This window comes from Marmota flaviventris, chromosome 12 (assembly GCF_047511675.1).
Source record: "Marmota flaviventris isolate mMarFla1 chromosome 12, mMarFla1.hap1, whole genome shotgun sequence".
NCBI lineage: Eukaryota > Metazoa > Chordata > Mammalia > Rodentia > Sciuridae > Marmota > Marmota flaviventris.
Window position 1 is genome coordinate 62,290,411 of NC_092509.1, and position 18,058 is coordinate 62,308,468.

General features: G+C 42.1%; 1 protein-coding gene across 2 annotated transcripts in view; it reads right to left on the minus strand.

Annotated features, from left to right (window-relative positions):
• Nucleotides 1-18,058, minus strand: part of Mtarc2 (mitochondrial amidoxime reducing component 2) — a 37,182-nt gene that overhangs the window by 13,662 nt on the left and 5,462 nt on the right. For both annotated transcript variants that reach the window (XR_011703963.1, XM_027934793.3), the window contains exons 2-4: nucleotides 17,716-17,889; nucleotides 14,974-15,133; nucleotides 13,854-13,994 (exon numbers count right to left, since the gene is read on the minus strand). Coding sequence is in view for 1 of the 2 variants with exons in the window: in XM_027934793.3 (XP_027790594.1) it covers nucleotides 13,854-13,994; nucleotides 14,974-15,133; nucleotides 17,716-17,889 (475 nt within the window). In the remaining variant the exon portion in view is untranslated. The remainder of the gene's footprint in view (nucleotides 1-13,853; nucleotides 13,995-14,973; nucleotides 15,134-17,715; nucleotides 17,890-18,058) is intronic.

An 18,058-nucleotide genomic window follows, 5' to 3' on the forward strand; every position in this document is an offset into this window, starting at 1 on the left:
AGGACGAATTTAATATTTCAAAGTCACATATCTGTGGATCTTCTACCTCGTGACTATGCTAGACATCAGGGAAGTCTGTAAAGTGTAGTTAGATTTCCTAGCTCAACAAGACAGATTCAGGTCATCTGCTCTTACGCTGTTACCAGGGTTGACTGCTTAGAACAACAGCACTTGGTCCGGATTCCTAAGAATTGTCTGTCTGCAGCACCCCCAGTAATCAGCCAGTTCTTATTACTTTCTGCAATATTAATCACTAAAGTCATTCCTCCTAATCTGATCATTTTTTCACATCTTGGTGTAAAACATTATCTACAGTGGAAAAACTTAGCTAATTACGTTTAAATGTAATTAATTCAGTTTTAAAGGAAAATAAATTTTAAATGACTGAAAAAATATTTGAGCTTTACCTTTCTATTGTGTTCCACTAGACCACATAATTTACTGAGTTATACTATCCAGCAAGGTCCCAAGGTCATCGCCGAACATAAAAACGCTGGAGGCAGGCAGTGCGCCCCCTGCTGGTTAACAGCCTATCTGCAGTCTGACGAAATCCAGGTCTCTGGGAACATTTCGAGTCAAGAGAGAAAACCATGGAATTTTTTAAATGAAAGAAGAGAGACTTCCAGGTAAATGGAGAATCGTTACACATCAGGGCCTCAGCTTTGTGGAATTCATCATTACAAAAGACATCTGAGAGTAAGATGGAAAGACAGCACAAGCTAGAATGAGTGGCCTGCTTTGGCAATAGGCTATGAAAGGGATTATCCTTTATAGAGTCCAGATCAGATCATCCATTCAAATCAGATGGACAGCCTTTGGGAGGCCATCTACTGCCACCATCTTGGCCCTCTCTTCCCTCCTAATCTCAGTCCCAGATTTAGTGTGTCTTTTTTCCAGCTCCTGACTTTCTAACAGCTACTCAAAAGTTACTCTATTGTATGTGGGATGTGGTAACACATGCCTTAGATTTCAGTGGCTGGGGAGGCTAAGGACAGAAGATCACAAGTTCAAGACCAGCCTCAGCAACTTAGAGAGACCCTGTTTTAAAATAATAAATGAAAAGGCTGGGGATATAGCCCAGTTGGTAGTGTGCTTGTCTCACATGCAGAAGACCCTAGGTTCAATCCCCAGTACCACAAATAATAATAACAAATAAATAAAGGGCTAGGGATGTGGCTCAGTGGTAAAGTACCTCTGAATTCAATCCTCAGTACCAACAAAACCAAAAATTTCTCTACTGTATTGTACATAAAATTGATAGAAGCAATTTTAAACCATTATGGCATAAATTGAGGGAATGAAGAAGCAAATAAACAAACAAAACTTTTTGATTTGTTGAAATCCATAGCAATTTTCCTAATTTGTTATTGATGACCTCACATGATTACAGTAAGTTCAAAAAGTCAGCAACTAATAACAGGCTAAATACACATGGGGTGCATGGACAACAATTACTTCTAGGACAATAAAAAAAAAGGATGTGAACCTACATTAACACTGAATAATGTTAAGATGTTGCTGAGTGAAAATAGTACAGTATACACACACGCACACACTCATAGAGTCATGTATTTCTTAACAGGGATACATTCTGAGAAAGTGTCATTAGGCAATATTGTCATTGTGCAAACATCTAACACAGATGAAATAGCCTACTCCACCACTTGGTTGTATGGCCTCTTAATGGCAACAAGAGCAGTGCATCTTGTACACTTAGGGGCCACCTAATTGTATCCAGTGTAATCAAGATATGTGGTACAGAGATGTATGAGGCTGTTGCTACTGTAACACAGCATCTGGTTTTCCAGTAAACTTTTTTAATAAGTGAAAGGAATACACTTACAATAACAATAAAATTACAGTTCAATGAACAAACCAGAAGCACAATCTTTTAATTGTATGTGCTATCTTTTTCTACAACTGTCAGCCCAGAAGGTTTCTTTATACCAGCATCACCAAGAGCAGGTGAGTAATGCCTTGCCCTACAGTATTATGATGACTACATTGTCACTAGGCAACAGGAACTTTTCAGCTCCTTTCTAATCTATGGGACCATGGTTGTACCTGCATAAGCCATCCATTGTTGACCAAATGTCAAATCTGTATAAATAACTGTGTATCATTTATAGAAATATATCTGCAAAGCTTCCACCCAAGATTTTTAAGTTATTTGACATTTTAGGACAATTCTTAATCTTCTTTTCTTTTTTAATTTAAAAGAATCACTATAATCCCAACCATGCATTTTTAAAAAATCATCCTAGTCTAGCTAGTCTAGTCTCAGATTCCTCTGACACCAAATACATACTATTTTCCAACACTTTCTGCAACTTTGTGACATCAACTGGGCATCTCACAATTCAGTTCAATTCTAACACTAACTACCAGAAGTTAGCACAGACCCCACAGGTTGAGGGGTCAGACCCCACAGGTTGAGGGGTCAGTCCCACAAGAGTGTCCCCACTTCAGATGCCACTGTCAAGTCCAGGCTGCCCTTGCTTCTTAGCAAATGCTTAGCTATTCCCACATCCTTTCATTTTTATACTGAGGATTTAACCCAGGGATGCTTTAACACTGAGCTACAGCCCCAGTTCTTTTTATTATTTTGAGACAGGGCGTCACTCAGTTGCTGAGGACTTAGTAAATCACTGAAGTTGGCCTCAAAAATACGATCCTCCTGCCTCAGCCTCCCAAGTCACTGGGATTACAGGCGTGCACCACCGTGCCTGACCCCTCTAAAGGTTTGACATTTTACCAGAATGACTCCCAGAATTCAGGAAAGCACTTTACTATTATCAGCACCTCTATTTTTGCCAGCTCAGAAGCTCTCTGAACCTCATTTTTCAGTGGTTTTACAGAGGTTTCATTTTTTTGCACAGCAAGGCCATCACAGAGCCAAAGTGACCACAGATGTCCATAATCACTGGTTCTTGTGATTATGCCAGAAAGATTTCAGACATGTCATTCAGGGTAGCAGGCATGAGTTTATTAGAAAGGATAGGAAAAAGAGACATTCTCAAGGGAGACAGTGGGTTATATCAGAGAACAGAGAGACCATGCACCCCTCCTGCCCTCCAGTTTCATTGGGGGTCCCAGGAAAGTTTCCAGAAAGTCCAGTCAGGTCCTTCTCTTGGCTTCTGACTGATGGCAGGCTTGCATTAGGCTTCCAAATACCCACTGTGCATGATCTTACCCCATAGAGGGTAAGATCATTATAATGACATGCTAAAAATCCAAGCAATGCTGGATCACTTGGCCATGCTAATTGCACTTGTTATTGCAGATTTTATGGTTAGAGGGTTTTGCTTTTAATTATTCTGTCTCCCTGAGTTCTGGAATCTGGTATGTGTAAAGGTTACAAAAAATCCTCCCCTTCAGGGTGTGTTCTTCTTATGGGCAAGGAAGAGCCTTTTGGGTCTGCATTTCTCTGGCAAGTAGCAGGTTGTTCACTGAGGAATGTACCTTGCCCTATTGACTTATGCCAGGCAGAACCACAGGTAAATTGCTTAAACAACAACAACAACAGGGCTGGAGCTATGGCTTAGTGGTAGCGCACTTGCGTGGCACGTGTGAGGCACTGGATTCAATTCTCAGCACCACATATAAATAAATAAAATAAAGGTCTATCAACAACTAAAAAAAAAATTTTTAAATAAAAAGTAACAACAAAAAGCATGTGTGGGATCAGTATGTGGGCCCAGTTTATAAAATTACCCCTTCACCTCATGTTCCCACCACTCTCGTCTGTCACTAATCTCACAGGCATGATGGATGAAATCATCAGCCACTGATGACTGAACTCAACCTCTAGACCCTCTCCCTTTCATCAAGTTCAAGGCAGCACCTGAAAGTCCCATCCCTTTAATCATGGTTTGGCTTTTCAGGTGACCAACCCCATCCTAAAGCTATCTAGGCACCTTCTACTCCCCTCAAGAGCTGCTTCCTTACCATAAACTCAGGTACGATTGGGAGGGGCTCATTGTGAATAACAAAAGATGTTCATCTCACTCCTCTCACTCAACAAATTCCAAGAATCAGGAGCTCTGTGCCAGCAACCAGAGACAAAGACCAAATACATATTTCCCATTGTACCATACAGCTGAACTGACTCAAAGATTGTTTCTCCACTTCTAAGGCATACAAGCAAACAAGTGTTCTTTAACGTCCTAATCCAAAATTTGATCACTCTCCCTATAAAAATACCCAATGGCATTTTTTCCTGCACTTGGATCCAGTTCCTAGCAAATCTTTAGTACGCCCCACACAACACAGCATACCCTGAGGGCTCCTTTCTCCTGAGCTCTGGGAAGAGTGATATCTCATCTCAGACATCATCAGTACTGCAATGCCTCAGTCCCCCTTGATGAAGAGACACTGGCAGACAGACACACTGAGTTCACTTCTATAATCTTTTTGGTTTTTTTTTTTTAAGAGAGAGAGAGAATTTCAATATTTATTTTTCAGTTTTTGGCGGACACAACATCTTTATTTGTATGTGGTACTGAGGATCGAACCCCGGGCCGCACGCATGCCAGGCGAGCGCACTACCGCTTGAGCCACATCCCCAGCCCCACTTCTATAATCTTAATATCTATCTCAGAGCTCAGCACCTAGGAAGTTCTTTCTGCAAACATGAATGTTTCAGAACTTTGACACTGATAGTATGAACTTGCAGGATATGAGTTTTCTCAGATGAAGTAAAACTAGCATTTACATGACTAGATTTCCTTCAGCGACTGAATAAGGCAGGAGGCCACACACAAAGCTTTACCAACTTAACTGAGACATTACTTTCCAGTTACCAAATTATAATCTTTTAAAGATTACAGATTGCTGGCAATGGTACAATGAAGAGGCTCAGTTTGTGGGAAGGCAAACTGGTAGAAGGTTTCTGGAAAGTAACCTGGTGATACACATGCAGAATCTTTAAAACACTGATTTAGTATTTTTTTTTTTTTAATTTTTTATTGTGGGTTGTTCAAAACATTACAAATTTCTTGACATATCATATTCCACACTTTGATTCAAGTGGGTTATGAACTCCCACCTTTACCCCATACCCAGATTGCAGAATCACATCAGTTACACATCCATTGATTTACAAATTGCCATACTAGTGTCTGTTGTGCTCTGCTGCCTTTCCCGTCCTCCACCCTCCCCCCTCCCCACCTCTCCCCTCCCCTCCCCTCCTCTCTCTCTACCTCCTCCACTGTATAACCCTGAGGGTCTCCTTCCATTACCATGCAATTTCCCTTCTCTCTCCCTTTCCCTCCCACCTCTCATCCCTGTTAAATGTTAATCTTCTTCTCCTGCTCTTCGTCCCTACTCTGTTCTTAGTTACTCTCCTTATATCAAAGAAGACATTTGGCATTTATTTTTTAGGAATTGGCTAGCTTCACTTAGCATAATCTGCTTTTTTAAGAATAAATTTAGAAATGTAGAAGAAGACTGTTTTACAAAACATTAATTATGTAAGAGAAAATGGAATACTGTCTACAGGCTCAATAACAAGGGAATAGTTAAGTAAGTTATTGCAGAATCATATGATGCACTAATAGGAAGCTCTAAAGCCATTGCTAGTGACTAATTTGCAAAGCAGAATGTTTGCCATATACCATTAAGTGAAATGATGGGGGGTTGGGGAAGAAGCTCTGTGGTAGAGAACTTGCCAGAATGTGCAAGGTCCTGGTTTCAACCCCAGCACCACAATAAATAAATAAATAAATAATGTGAAAACGGTGGAGTTAAAGATTCTCCACAAAATATTATACCCATGATATTGGAAACACAACACAATGTAATCTTACGGACCTTTGATAGTAAAATGTGATAGATTTTTTTTTTTTTTACTTTCATTAAACTTCACTTAATTTTTCAAATTACATACAGAAAATACAGAGGTTATATTACTAGGTTCTTTTGGTTTTTTGTGCAGTACTAGGGATGGAACCCAAGGCCTTGTGCATGCTAGGCAAGGGCTCTCTCATTGAGTTTCACTCCCATCCAGGATGTGTTACTTTAAAAATTACTTTTATACTAAAAATAAAAAAAAAAAAAAAACCTAACTTTATCCAAAAAAGTTTCTTGAGTTGAATCATTAAAAAGCTTTCCAGAGCCCTGATTCCCTGAGGCTTTCTTGCAACCTCAGGTGTGAACAGCGCAGTGTAGAGAAGCAGTATATTTTATCCTTAAATTACAAGTATCCTCGTGTTACACAATAGCAGGCATATGCACCTACTTTAGAAACACAAGAGGCATATTTCTAATTGTGCACCTGACTTGCAATTTCCTAATTTTATAATATTGCCCTGAAATGCATAACAAATTGCCAGGAGAAGTTTGTTGTTTGGGATACTCGGACCTGGAAAATCTTGGGGAAAGGACAGGTTAACAACCTAAGACTTTTTTTTAAAAGCTAGCTGACTTCTGTTCCTGGAACACCACTTGCTTTTAGGAACACCAGTATCAGTAGGCTACACAAAGGAAAGAAGACATGGCTGTTGATCTCTAATGTGTCTGCACTGATTTGGACACTTTGTGAAGCCGATGTGGTTGTACATGTACCACTCACATACCAAGGGAAGTTAAAACCATGAGAATTATGGTGCCCAAATGGACAAAAGACATCCTAGTCCCCCCTTGGGGCTTGGCTCCTGATTGTCAGAGATGCTAAGGGACCCCACTCTGCAACAGCAGGCCCAGTGGGAGCCGGGGGGGGGGGGGGGGGGGGGGGGAGGGCAGGCTGCCAACCCAGTTTGCAAACAGCGGCAACCTGGGATGCACTGGCTGCTCTTTCACACCTTTGGTCCAGGCCATGAGTCACAGCACTCCAGAGGGCAGGGATGGAAAGATGTGGGTGGTAAGGTTCCCACGAGATGACTCCTACCCACTTCTACTCTTCCATCTCTATGACAACATCTGTATTTGATGGACTTGTCTCTTGGGTAACATGGTAAAGCAAGTGACTATTCCTCAATTGTGATTTATGAACATGTGTTCTTGTACGATACTGCTCAAAAGGAATACCCATGTACGATCGTCATCAAAGACTTAGGGTCTCCTCAACCAGAGATAACAACATTTAGAGATGGGTGAGTTGTGATCAATTCAAAAAGCAAATCCTTGCCTCTGATTCAGTTCAACAGGTCTCACATAAAATCCCTGTTCGCACAGGGTCAGGGGTAAACTAGAAAAGGTATTGTGAAAGAAATTCTGAGAAATGGTTCTTAAGCAATTTGAGGATTAAATGAGTTCATTTACAAAAAAGCTGGAACATAGCTCGGTCAGCCCCCTCGGGTATTCTCGGGTTCACTCAACTGCAGATCAAAAGTATCTGGGAAAAAGACTGCACCTGTACTGAACATGGATAGATTCTTCTGTCATTATTCCTGAAGCAATACAGTATAATAACTATTTGCATAGCACGTACATTGCATTAGGTATGGTAAGTAATCTATAAATGATTTAAAGTGTTCAGAAAGATGGACACACACATGCACATACTAACAGAGAGAAGAAAATGCCCAAGGAATTATACAATTCCAGGACTGCAAAGAACCTTTAAAATCTTTTGGAGGAAACTGCTAACTTTTAAGATCAAAAAGTATTGCTCAGGGAGGTTAAAAACAAACTCACCAGGGAAGAACCACCCTGGTTTCAGGCACAAATGTAGCTCCTTGCTGATTGCAGTCTTGTTCCAAGTGTGACTGAATCAAAGTCCGTTTACTCGCCACTCAAAAAAGAGCCCCATGAATGGAGGACACTTTTTGGAACAAATAAAAAGATTTATTCAGTAAGCCAGTAAGTCTGGGGAGATGGTGGATCAGCTTGCAGAAAGACTATCTTAGCCCAGGTTAAACTCCTTGTATCTTTAGGAGGAAATGACTAAGGAAATCTGGTGGCTGGTAATCTGTTGATCTGTATCAGTCTTGAGTAGGGAGGGGAGAAGTGTAGAAGTTTTGGGTAAATCAACCTTGTGCTGCTAGTTTAAATGATTAATCAGGGCTGGTTGCTCAGGGTGACATGGGCTTTTCCAGCAAAAGACAACCATCAGTGTGGCTACACTAAGAAAACCCTAGGAATGCAGTTTTCATGCTAGAATCACCTGGGAGCTTTAAAAGCTCCTTCTGCCCAGGCTACACCTCAGACAGAAGTATCAGCCTTGCTTAAGGCTCCCAGGTGGTCCAGTGCACAGCCAGCATGAGATCCGCTGGCCAGGGACCTCTGTGCATCTCTTCTTACTTCATCTTTCACTCAGTATCCTGGTCACGGGCTTCCCTTTACTCAAGTGGGGGAGAGCCCCCCATAAGCAGCCTCTTCTCTTCTTGATAGAAAAGGGGCTTGACATGCCTCAACTCCTTCTTTCCCAGCACCTAAGAGTCACTCTGGCAAATATTTCAAGTTACTGAGATGTAAACCAAAAAGAAAACATCGGAGATCTTCTAAAGTAAAGGAATTCTGTCAACAAATTCTTAAGGAATCCTTGATCCCTGACCCTTTTTTAATCATTTTGGCTTCTAACAGTATGGAGATTCCTCAGAAAACTAGGAATGAAACCACCATTTCACCCAGTTATCCCACTCCTTGGCATATACTCAAAAGACTTAAAATCAGCATAGTTTAGTGATACAGTCATATCAATGTTTATAGCAGCTCAATTCACAATAGCTAAGTTATGGAACCAACCTAGGTGCCCTTCAACAGATGAATGAATCAAGAAAATGTGGTATATATACATAATGGAATATTACTTAGCCATAAAGAAGAGTGAAGATTATGGTATTTGCTGGTAAATGGATGGAACTGGAGACTATCATGCTAAGTAAAATTAGTCAATCCCAAAAACCAAAGGCCAAATGTTCTCTCCAATATGCTGACTCACAATAGATAGGATGGGGAGGAGGGAGAAGGGGAGTTTTACCAGATTGGACAGGGCAGAGTCAGGGGAAGGGAAGAGGAATGGAAATGGGAAGGACAATAGAATGAATCAGACATGATTTTCCTATATTAATATATGAATACATAACGAGTATAACTCTACATCATGTACATCCCCAAAAATGGGAAGTTATACTCCATGTATATATGACATGTCAAAATACATTTTACTGTCATGTATAACTAAAAAAGAACAAATAAAAAAATTAAAAGAAAAAAAAAGACATTGTGTTTTGGTGACCTCAGGAAAAACAAACAAACAAACAAAATGCTACCTGCCTAATTAACAATGGAGCATCTTCCAATGTGACCTATAGTGAAAATTACATTTTACATTGTTTCCTAATCCTCTCTCTCATCCACACACAGCATATAACAAACAAAAGTTGTGCTAAATAGCTCCTAATCCTTCTACATATTGTTTACTCTAATACCTTCTAATACTTTTACTATATTCTATTCCTTTTTTTTTTAAATATTGGTCTGGACCCACTAAAGTGGTACTATAACCCAATAATGAGTTGTGATTCAATCTGGAAAGGGTATCAAGAAGAATTAAATGAAATAATGCATACAAAGGGTTTGGCCCAGTGACTGCTATCTTGTTCAATAATGTGAGCCACAATGTTACTAGGGGTGCAGTGGGGCTAGCCTGTAATCCCAGCAACTCCAGAGGCTGAGGCAGAAGGATTGCAAGTTCAAGGTTGGCCTAAGCAACTTAGTGAGACTGTCTCAAAATAAAAAGGACTGGGAATGTAGTTCAATGATAAAGTGCTCCTGAGTTTAATCCCTAGTACCAAAAAAAAAAAAAACTCAAAAAGTATTTATATATAATATTATATATTACATATAGTTATTATAATTATTATTAATACCTCAAATCCCTGAAGCCAGGTAGAAATAACTGTTCTTTTACCAGGAAAAAAGTGTCATCCAAGCAGCCAAATAAAACCTCAATTAGTTCCATCTCAGGTCATCAGGAACTAAAAAAATCTGGTAAATGATGATTTGCCAAAATTCTGTATTTCACCAGTTAGAAAGGATAGGGCTGGGAAGAGCCAATTCACACAGCCAGTGAGTGGCAGAGCTGGGATTCAAACTAAAACTGCCTGACTTCAAAAGCAGTTTTAGAACAGAAGCAGATTTTCTCTAGAAGTTTCTTTTTAAAAAATATTTATTTACTTACTTACTTTTTGGTACTGGGGGTTGAACCCAGGGGCACTTAACCACTGAGCCATGCCCCCAGCACTTTTTAATATTTTATTTAAAGACAAGGCCTTGCTGAGTTGCTTGAGGCCTCACTAAGTTGCTGATCTTCCTGCCTCAGCCTTCCAAGTCTCTGGATTACAGGCATTCGCCACAGTGCCTGGCTCTAGTTCTTTCGTGATGTGGAGCAAGGACTGACACAAACAAGGCATCCCATAGAAAATGTCAAGTCCAGCTCAGGAGGACAGTGAACAAAGTTCAAGAAACAGTGACCCCCACAATGGTCAACCACAGAGATAAGAAGTACTGGTCAATGTCTTTATTTCTAAACTTCATTGCTCTGCATTCCCAGAACTCAAACACACCACACTGGCCCAAGCCTTTTGAAATCTGCTGAATATTCTGAGTTACATGAAAAAAAAAAAGTACTTTGGGCCACAAAGAGTAAATAGTGCACAATACATTCTCCTATTGCTCTATATTTTTGTAATAATAATAATAATAATAATAATAATAATAATAACAATAAAATAACAATAGCCTGAATTTTTGCACCATGCTTAGGTTTGCTATTTTTTGGTATAAGTTGGTCTATTAAATATTTATGTGCATTATCATTTTCCATTAATATTTAATAGAGTACCACTCATTGAAAAGGTTATAGTTTTGTAATGGCACCAAGAAGACAGGTTAATGCATCAGGCTCTTAACTACAGGGCTTCCTAATTTAAGGCAGAATAAATCAGCAATATAGCATCATTTCATACTAAGGAGTTTTTTTTTTCTTTAATGTGCATAACCAGAGGACTTTCCAGAAAATTAAAATATTTACCATTTCTGTTAGCCAATCCCAATGCAGGAATAAAAGAAGGAACTTGAGAGTACATTTTGTCATTTTTTTAAAAAGACTCTACCCATTCAGATTGCCTGAAAACAGGATTACGGTTTCATTAGCCTTAAATTAAGTTTAAGGTACAGTACAGCAAAAATTCTTCAGCCAGGGATGAAAGCAACTTTCTAATTTTCTTGACTCAAGATCTCAACCCAAAATTAATACCAAAACAATTTACCCTTCAGTGGAGACAATTCAAGAAAAAGCATGCTCCCTAAAAGAAAGTTTCTCAGAAAATATTGGATAAACTTAAAGAGCTCTAAGAAGGAACTTTTGCTTCATGAACTAATTTCTTTATGACTCCCTTCTTTCTTTCTTTTTTTTTTTTTTTTTTTTTTGTACCAGGGATTGAACCCTAGGATGCTTAACCACTGAGACATATCCCCAGTCCTTTTAAATCTTTTTAATCTTTTATTTAAAGACAGGGTGTTGCTGAGTTGCTTGGGGCATCATTAAGCTGCTAAGGCTGGCTTTGAACTTGTGATCCTCCTGCCTCAGCCTCCAGAGCCACAGGGATTACAGGTGTGTGCCAGGCACCCAGCTTCTATTCTTAGATATACTCTACTAGTCATTTTTCCCAGAATTAAATGAGGCTTGATGTTCCTTTTGTTCTTAAAGCGTCCCCCAGATTGTATACAGCTCAGGTTTCATCTAACCTGGATTTACTATTGGGGGAGAAAGAAAGAGAGCTGAGTGACTGAGTCCCTTGGGGCCTCTTCCCCTCCAACATCCTCCACAGCCTCCTCATTTCTTACCTTCACTATTCCTACATCTCCTCACTCAGTGCCTCTCCAGGTACCCCCAGCAGGAAATTCATCTGGCCTGGTGCTGCCAGTGAAGAATCACAGACCTTACCTTGATGCTGCTATAGGTTTCAGGTAAGGCCTGCTAAGATGCATTTTAGAAAAGAGACCACCTGGTGATTGACCATGGCATCGGCCTATCTGCCTCAGGCTTTCCTCCTTTCAATGCACTTGCCAGAGTAATTGCGCCTGGCACACTGTAGGCATTCAGCAGATATTTGTTGGAGGAATGCCAATCATAACTTCCTTGTTCAGAATCATTACCAGCTCCTCTATATTCACAGTTTAAAATCCATGTTCCTTGGTGTGGTACCAGTCCCCCACCCAGCCTCCTCCTGTTTCTCTTTCCCTCCGGTACTCCTGTGATTCTGAGATACTCCATGGCACCTCTTTGATTATGGCCTCTCCTGCATAGGGCTTCCAACTAGGTGCTTCCTTTACCCACAAAGACCTTGCAACTTCTCCGGCCTAAACCACAGAAGACCCAAATACACAGATGCATAGCACTGCTCCTGGTGGCTTGATCTGTCACCTCTGCACTCCCATACCTCCCTTCCTCAGGCAGATTTAAGCATTTTCCACTTCTAGGCATCCCTGGTACATTGTAAGTGTGTACACTAAGACATTTCTCATGCTGGGCTGTCATTTCTCATGGCTGTGTCTATCATACTGGAACATTCTGAAGGGCAAGAGCCCCATCTTTTCATCTCTATATTCAGGGATCCTAGACACCATGCCTGGCCCATAATAGAGCATGAATTTGTTAAAATTTAACAATGTTGGGGTATAGTTCAGTGGTAGAGCACAAGCTTAGCACATACAAGGCCTTAGTTCAGCTCCCAACCAGCACTGCAAAATAAATAACTAGAGAGCAAATGACAAGATAAAAATCAATAAGCAGACAACTTCCGTATGCACTGATATTTTTAAATTATCAAATAATAGAATAATGATCAAATATTTCTTGCACATATCTAAAGATTTGAACTAGGTTCTGCGAAAAGGTTTAACCTAAAGGACAATATTTGCCAACAAATGAGAGGAGGACATTGTATTCACACTAAAGGAAGTGCAGTCATCCACAGGAGCAAAGAATTGGGGTATTGGAGAGCTTTTCTTCTCAGAGTTAACAACTTGGGTCTCTACACTGGAATCACCGCCCCCCACACTGCAGAGTCTGACACTGCAAGTCTTGGTTCTAATGCCACTTACCTGTTGTACAAAGTTAAGTTATATAACATTTCAGAGCCTCTGTTTCCTTATAAAAAGGGGATAATAATACAGACCCCCTGCACAGGGTCGGCCTGAAGATCCAATAATTACATGAAGTGATTAATTTGTTCAGTTAATGATATCTGTCATTGTTACTTCCCGTACTCGAAATGTCTAGCCTCCCCCTCCCATGCTTAATGTCTGACTGCTGATGGTTCCTAGGACCAAGCAACACCCAGTTAGGTGCATGTCCTGTGCAGATTACAGGATCACGATTGGCTTCTGATGCAGTTGTCCCCTTTAAGGCCACAATGGGGTGTGCTTGAAGAGGGTGGAAATTTTTGCTGCCAGTTACATTATGAGAGCATGTGGGTGTTCTGGGAGAGAACTCAGGCCACAGCAAACAGTGTCTCCAAGAGCACTGTTCAAAGGCAGATTCCCTCTATCCTTCACTTTAGGGCCCAGGACTCAAATCTTTGAGAGCACTTCTGGGTGGTGCCGGAAAGTAGGAAATGGCTGGTTTCTTTATCTTTATTTCCCTTTAGTTATCCCTGAGCTGTGATTATATATTCCAGCCTCAGAATTGCTATGATTTGGAGTCTTCTATGCCCTGGAGCCAATGTATTAAAGGGTGAGCAGCGCCCCCCTGAGGCCAGGGAGCTGATGGCAGTAGAAATAAGTGAGCAACTCCACAAAGTTGGTGAACTGGAAGGAAGGAGAGTGCCCCCCACCGCCAGCCATGGAGAACCTGAGTCAGTGCAGATCCCTAGGCATATCCAAGCACAAGTCAGCAGGTCACTTACCTCCTCAAAAGCATCACAGCCTGTCACGACGATATTTGGCCTGAAGTACTCCATTTTCACTTTCTTCTCCAGTCTGGTATTCAAATCTTCCAGGGAGGCTTCTGAGAGGATCAGGATCGGACTGCAGTCTGGATACGCCACCTGTCCAAGAACACAACACAATCAGACCTCTCGATACCATGAAGTTGCTTAGACCAACCGCAAAGCTAAGCCAAGTCCAGAATCAAAACCATTCAAGTGTAGAAGAGGGGAGTGGTATTCAGGAGGCAGAGGTGACTGTGGGCTTAGAAACTAGCCAGGTTCAGCACTGAAACATGGTTCCTATCCCACACAGTGACAGGGCAGCAGCCTGGACTGGCTCCTGGCTAAAATTACTTTCTAGACTTCCTCTCCCATGTTTCTCACCCCTGTCCCCAGCAGCAGCCCTTCCCACTTCCTCATCAGACGAGAAACATCTGCTGCCAATCAGCTACCCTCTAGTAAGAATTAGTTCAACAACACCCATTCACTCAGGATGCGTTCATTAAGCACCTATGGGAGCAGGCACTCTTCTAGATGGGGAAATAGCAGTGAACAAAACAGATAAAATCCCCTACCCTCAAAGAACTTGTAGTTCCATGGCTACAGGGAGCAACTTCCCAGGGTACTTGCATCTTAAGCACTGGTTCACTGGCCTTGGTCAAAGTCCTTGGTCTTTGGACCATGGCTGATACAGAGGCAGTTTTCCTTGGGAGGAAGTCCCTTCCCAGCCCCTGAAATAACCATGCTGCACAACGGGAAGCCTGCAGAAAGCCTGCTTCTGCTATTTCAGGAAACTTGGATTTAGTCCCAACCTTTTCACTTTTGCTTCTCTGGTTTTCTCCTAAGTCTCCATCTACCTGGAAGTCACCTCCAGCTCTGCCCCCAGCAACATCTCCTGTGTTCTGTCCTCCATGCATGTTGACACAGCTCTCATTCCACTTTCCTCTCTATCCTTGGTATCTCTACCCAGGTTGTACCTTTAGGACCACCCGCCTGACCACTGCCATGGTTTCCTAACATGGTTTCCCAATCGTGGGCTAGGAAGAGAGCTAGAAAGAGAAGTGTGGTTGGTGGACATGAAGGGGATCTGTGAGCTCACCTGGTAATTCTGTACAAAAGGGAAAATTTTCTTTGATGCTCTTCCCTTCATGCTTGTTTCAAATTGAACCAACCTGTAGGATTCCGTTTTCAAATAGTTGGTGAACCACTGAGCGACCTCATCACCACAGTCTCTGCCTTTAATGTCAAGGCCAAATAGCCTAGAAAGGTCACAAGAACACAGGATGATTTTCTTTAGTGTGTGTGTGTGTGTGTGTGTGTGTAGTGCTGGGGATTGAACCCAGGACCTTGTACATGCAAGGCAAGCACTCTACCAACTGAGCTATATCCCCAGCCCCACAGGGTGACTTTCTTACATGAATGCACTTGTACAATGCAGAGTAGCGATGGCTATCGAATGGACCTTATAGGCCAAATCTAGGCGGCAGCAGAACCCAGTTGGGGAGGGTGTAGAATGTGCTCTGGGAAGAGCTCCCAAATCCTAATGTGCATACAAAACATCCCGATCTCCTTTCCACCCAGGGTTTGTGCTTCCCTAGAGTGCTGTCTGTGCAATGAAGTGGAGATCCTTGAAGAAAAAAGTTGCTTACTGTCAGTGACAAGAGTAAGTCTGCCAGGTCACCAACAGATCCATCACTCAACCCATTAAACATTGACCCACAAACTTTTAACTCTGAGTTGCAATGGCTTTTCTCCTCCGTGAATTTATTTGGCTCAAAGCATGTCATTTGTGGAAGTGTTTCCCCTGCCTGCACACAGGCACTAAAAGCAAAAGCCTGGGCGACAAGTGGGCTCACATCCCAGCGCCTGTCTTTGTGTGACAGTGATAGAAGTGTTAGTTTCCTAATTTGTAAAGCAGAATTGATGATATTCCCCTCAAAGATTTGCTTAAGATAATTAAGCGAAATACTGTGTTCAGCAAACTAGTGCCTCAGACTTTTTGAAACATTGGGGAAATACAATGGATGGATTTCAGCTCAGAAGTTCTGTTTGAAAATCGTAAGATTAGGGCCCAGGGGATAACCTGAGTCTCTCCCCTGAGCCCTGGCACCTTTGCACAACACCCATTCCCACACACTTACAAAGCTCGGTTTAGGGGCTGGAGGTGTAGCTCAGTAATAGAGCCTGGATTCCCCTCCTAAAGGAAGGAAGGAAGGGAGGGAGGGAGGGAGGGAGGGAGGGAGGGAAGGAAGGGAGAGGAAGAAAGGAAGAAAAGGGAGAGGGAGGGAAGGAGAACAGGCATGCAGACATGCTCAGCTGGTTACCAAGGTGTCCACGACATATCATGACAGACATTTAAGACTCCAGAACTTCACATCAAAGGGTAAGACCAGGGAACTTGACAGTCCATCCGAGGTCCCCAGACCAAATGGAAGCCAAGGCCTAAGGTCTCTGGCCAGAGATGAAAATCCCCACCACCACCTCCTGCCAAAGGTACCTCAGTGTGGACTGCAGACCTCAGAGGCTACACTCACCTTGGAAAGCTCCACATCTCTATCATCCAGCACCAAGACACAGTTGGCAAAATCTCCAGTAACCCCTTGTCTGCCTGGCTGGGGGGCCTGACAATTCTAAATAAAGGTGCATCCAACTTGAATGAAAGGAGACAAGCTCTGCACACGAGCACCTGTATCCTTTGTATTTGAATTAATAATGCTTTCTATTCTCTGTAATTTTGATGCTTTGACATCTGGGGGCCTTGCTGATGTTAAAGGGACTGTCCCTCCCTGGGCCAGCCAATTAGTAGGCTAATTACCTATGTTATAGTTTGGATATAAGATATCCCCCACCAGAAAGCTCATGTCAGTCCAAGCAGGGATGTCTAAAGGTGAAATGATTAGATGGGAGCTGTAACCATATCAGTGGATTAATCCATTTGATGTCCTAATAATTTGAATGGACTACTAGGCAGGTGGGGTATGGCTGGAGGAAGTAGGTCACTAGGAAAGTATCCTTGGGAATCATATCTTGCCCCCTGGCTGGCTCGCTCGCACTCTCTCTCTCTCTCTCCCTCTCTCTCCTGCCATGAGCTGAGCAGCTTTCTAACAACATGATGTTCTGCCTCACCTCAGGGTCCAAATCAATGGAATCAGTCAGGTATCGACCTAGACCTCTGAAACCATGAGCCCCAAATAAACTTTTCCTCCCCTAAGTTGTCCTTGACATGTATTTTGGCGACAACTACAAAAAGCAGACTAACACAGCCTGCAAATATGACTTTTATATGAATGCCAAACCTACCCAGGGCCTATACCTCAACCACCTCCTGTATTGAGTTCTTACCCTTAGGCCACTATTGCCCTGCCCTAATTGCCCCAGGGGCAAGTACCAGATACTCTAGAAACAACTTCTGTATCCCAGAGCCTGCTGAAATTGTTCAAACCGGCAAATCCTAAGCCTGCAAACCCTGTCTTGCAGAAACTACAATAAAGGCTCTTGTTAGTATTTACCCCTTGCTCCATCTGCCCCCTGATCAACCCTGGTGGTTTCGTATATGACCCTTGTGGTAGACTGTACCTTCTCTACAGATCCATTAGCATAAGCAGTTTCTTTATTTGTGACAGTCATTTTTGTGTCTGTGTATCTGGATATACCCTTAAAATAATACCCTGTAGTGCCTACTTGCACTTGAGCACTTTCTGATCCCAAGCCAGAATACGCTTCTCATATTAAACATTTCCTTTTCTAATTCCATCATCTACTGTACAAACTAGCAAACACAAGCAGGAGACTCAAGAAAAATCAGGTCTGTTGCAGTACCCAGATGTCCCCAAGGAGTCACCTGCAGTCATGGAGTGGGTTTGAAGAAGGCTGCTTGACGGGCAAAACCAGCTGTTCCATGTCGGGAGCCTTGAGGATCAGGCTGTTGTTCTCATAAGTGATGGAGACCAGCACAAGACGAGGCTCCTGCCGGGCAGTGATCATGTGTCCATCTTCCTTAATCACCAGCCAAAACCTTCAGACAAGCAAATGAGAACAGACTCAGAAAACTCCCCTCCACCCTCTCAAGAGTTTGCCTTTAGCTTTTTAGTCCCTCAAAACCTTCCATCTTTCCTGACTGGGGATCCAACAAATATTTCCTAGACAATTATTAGCTAGGTCCAAATTCTTTGGGTCTAAACATT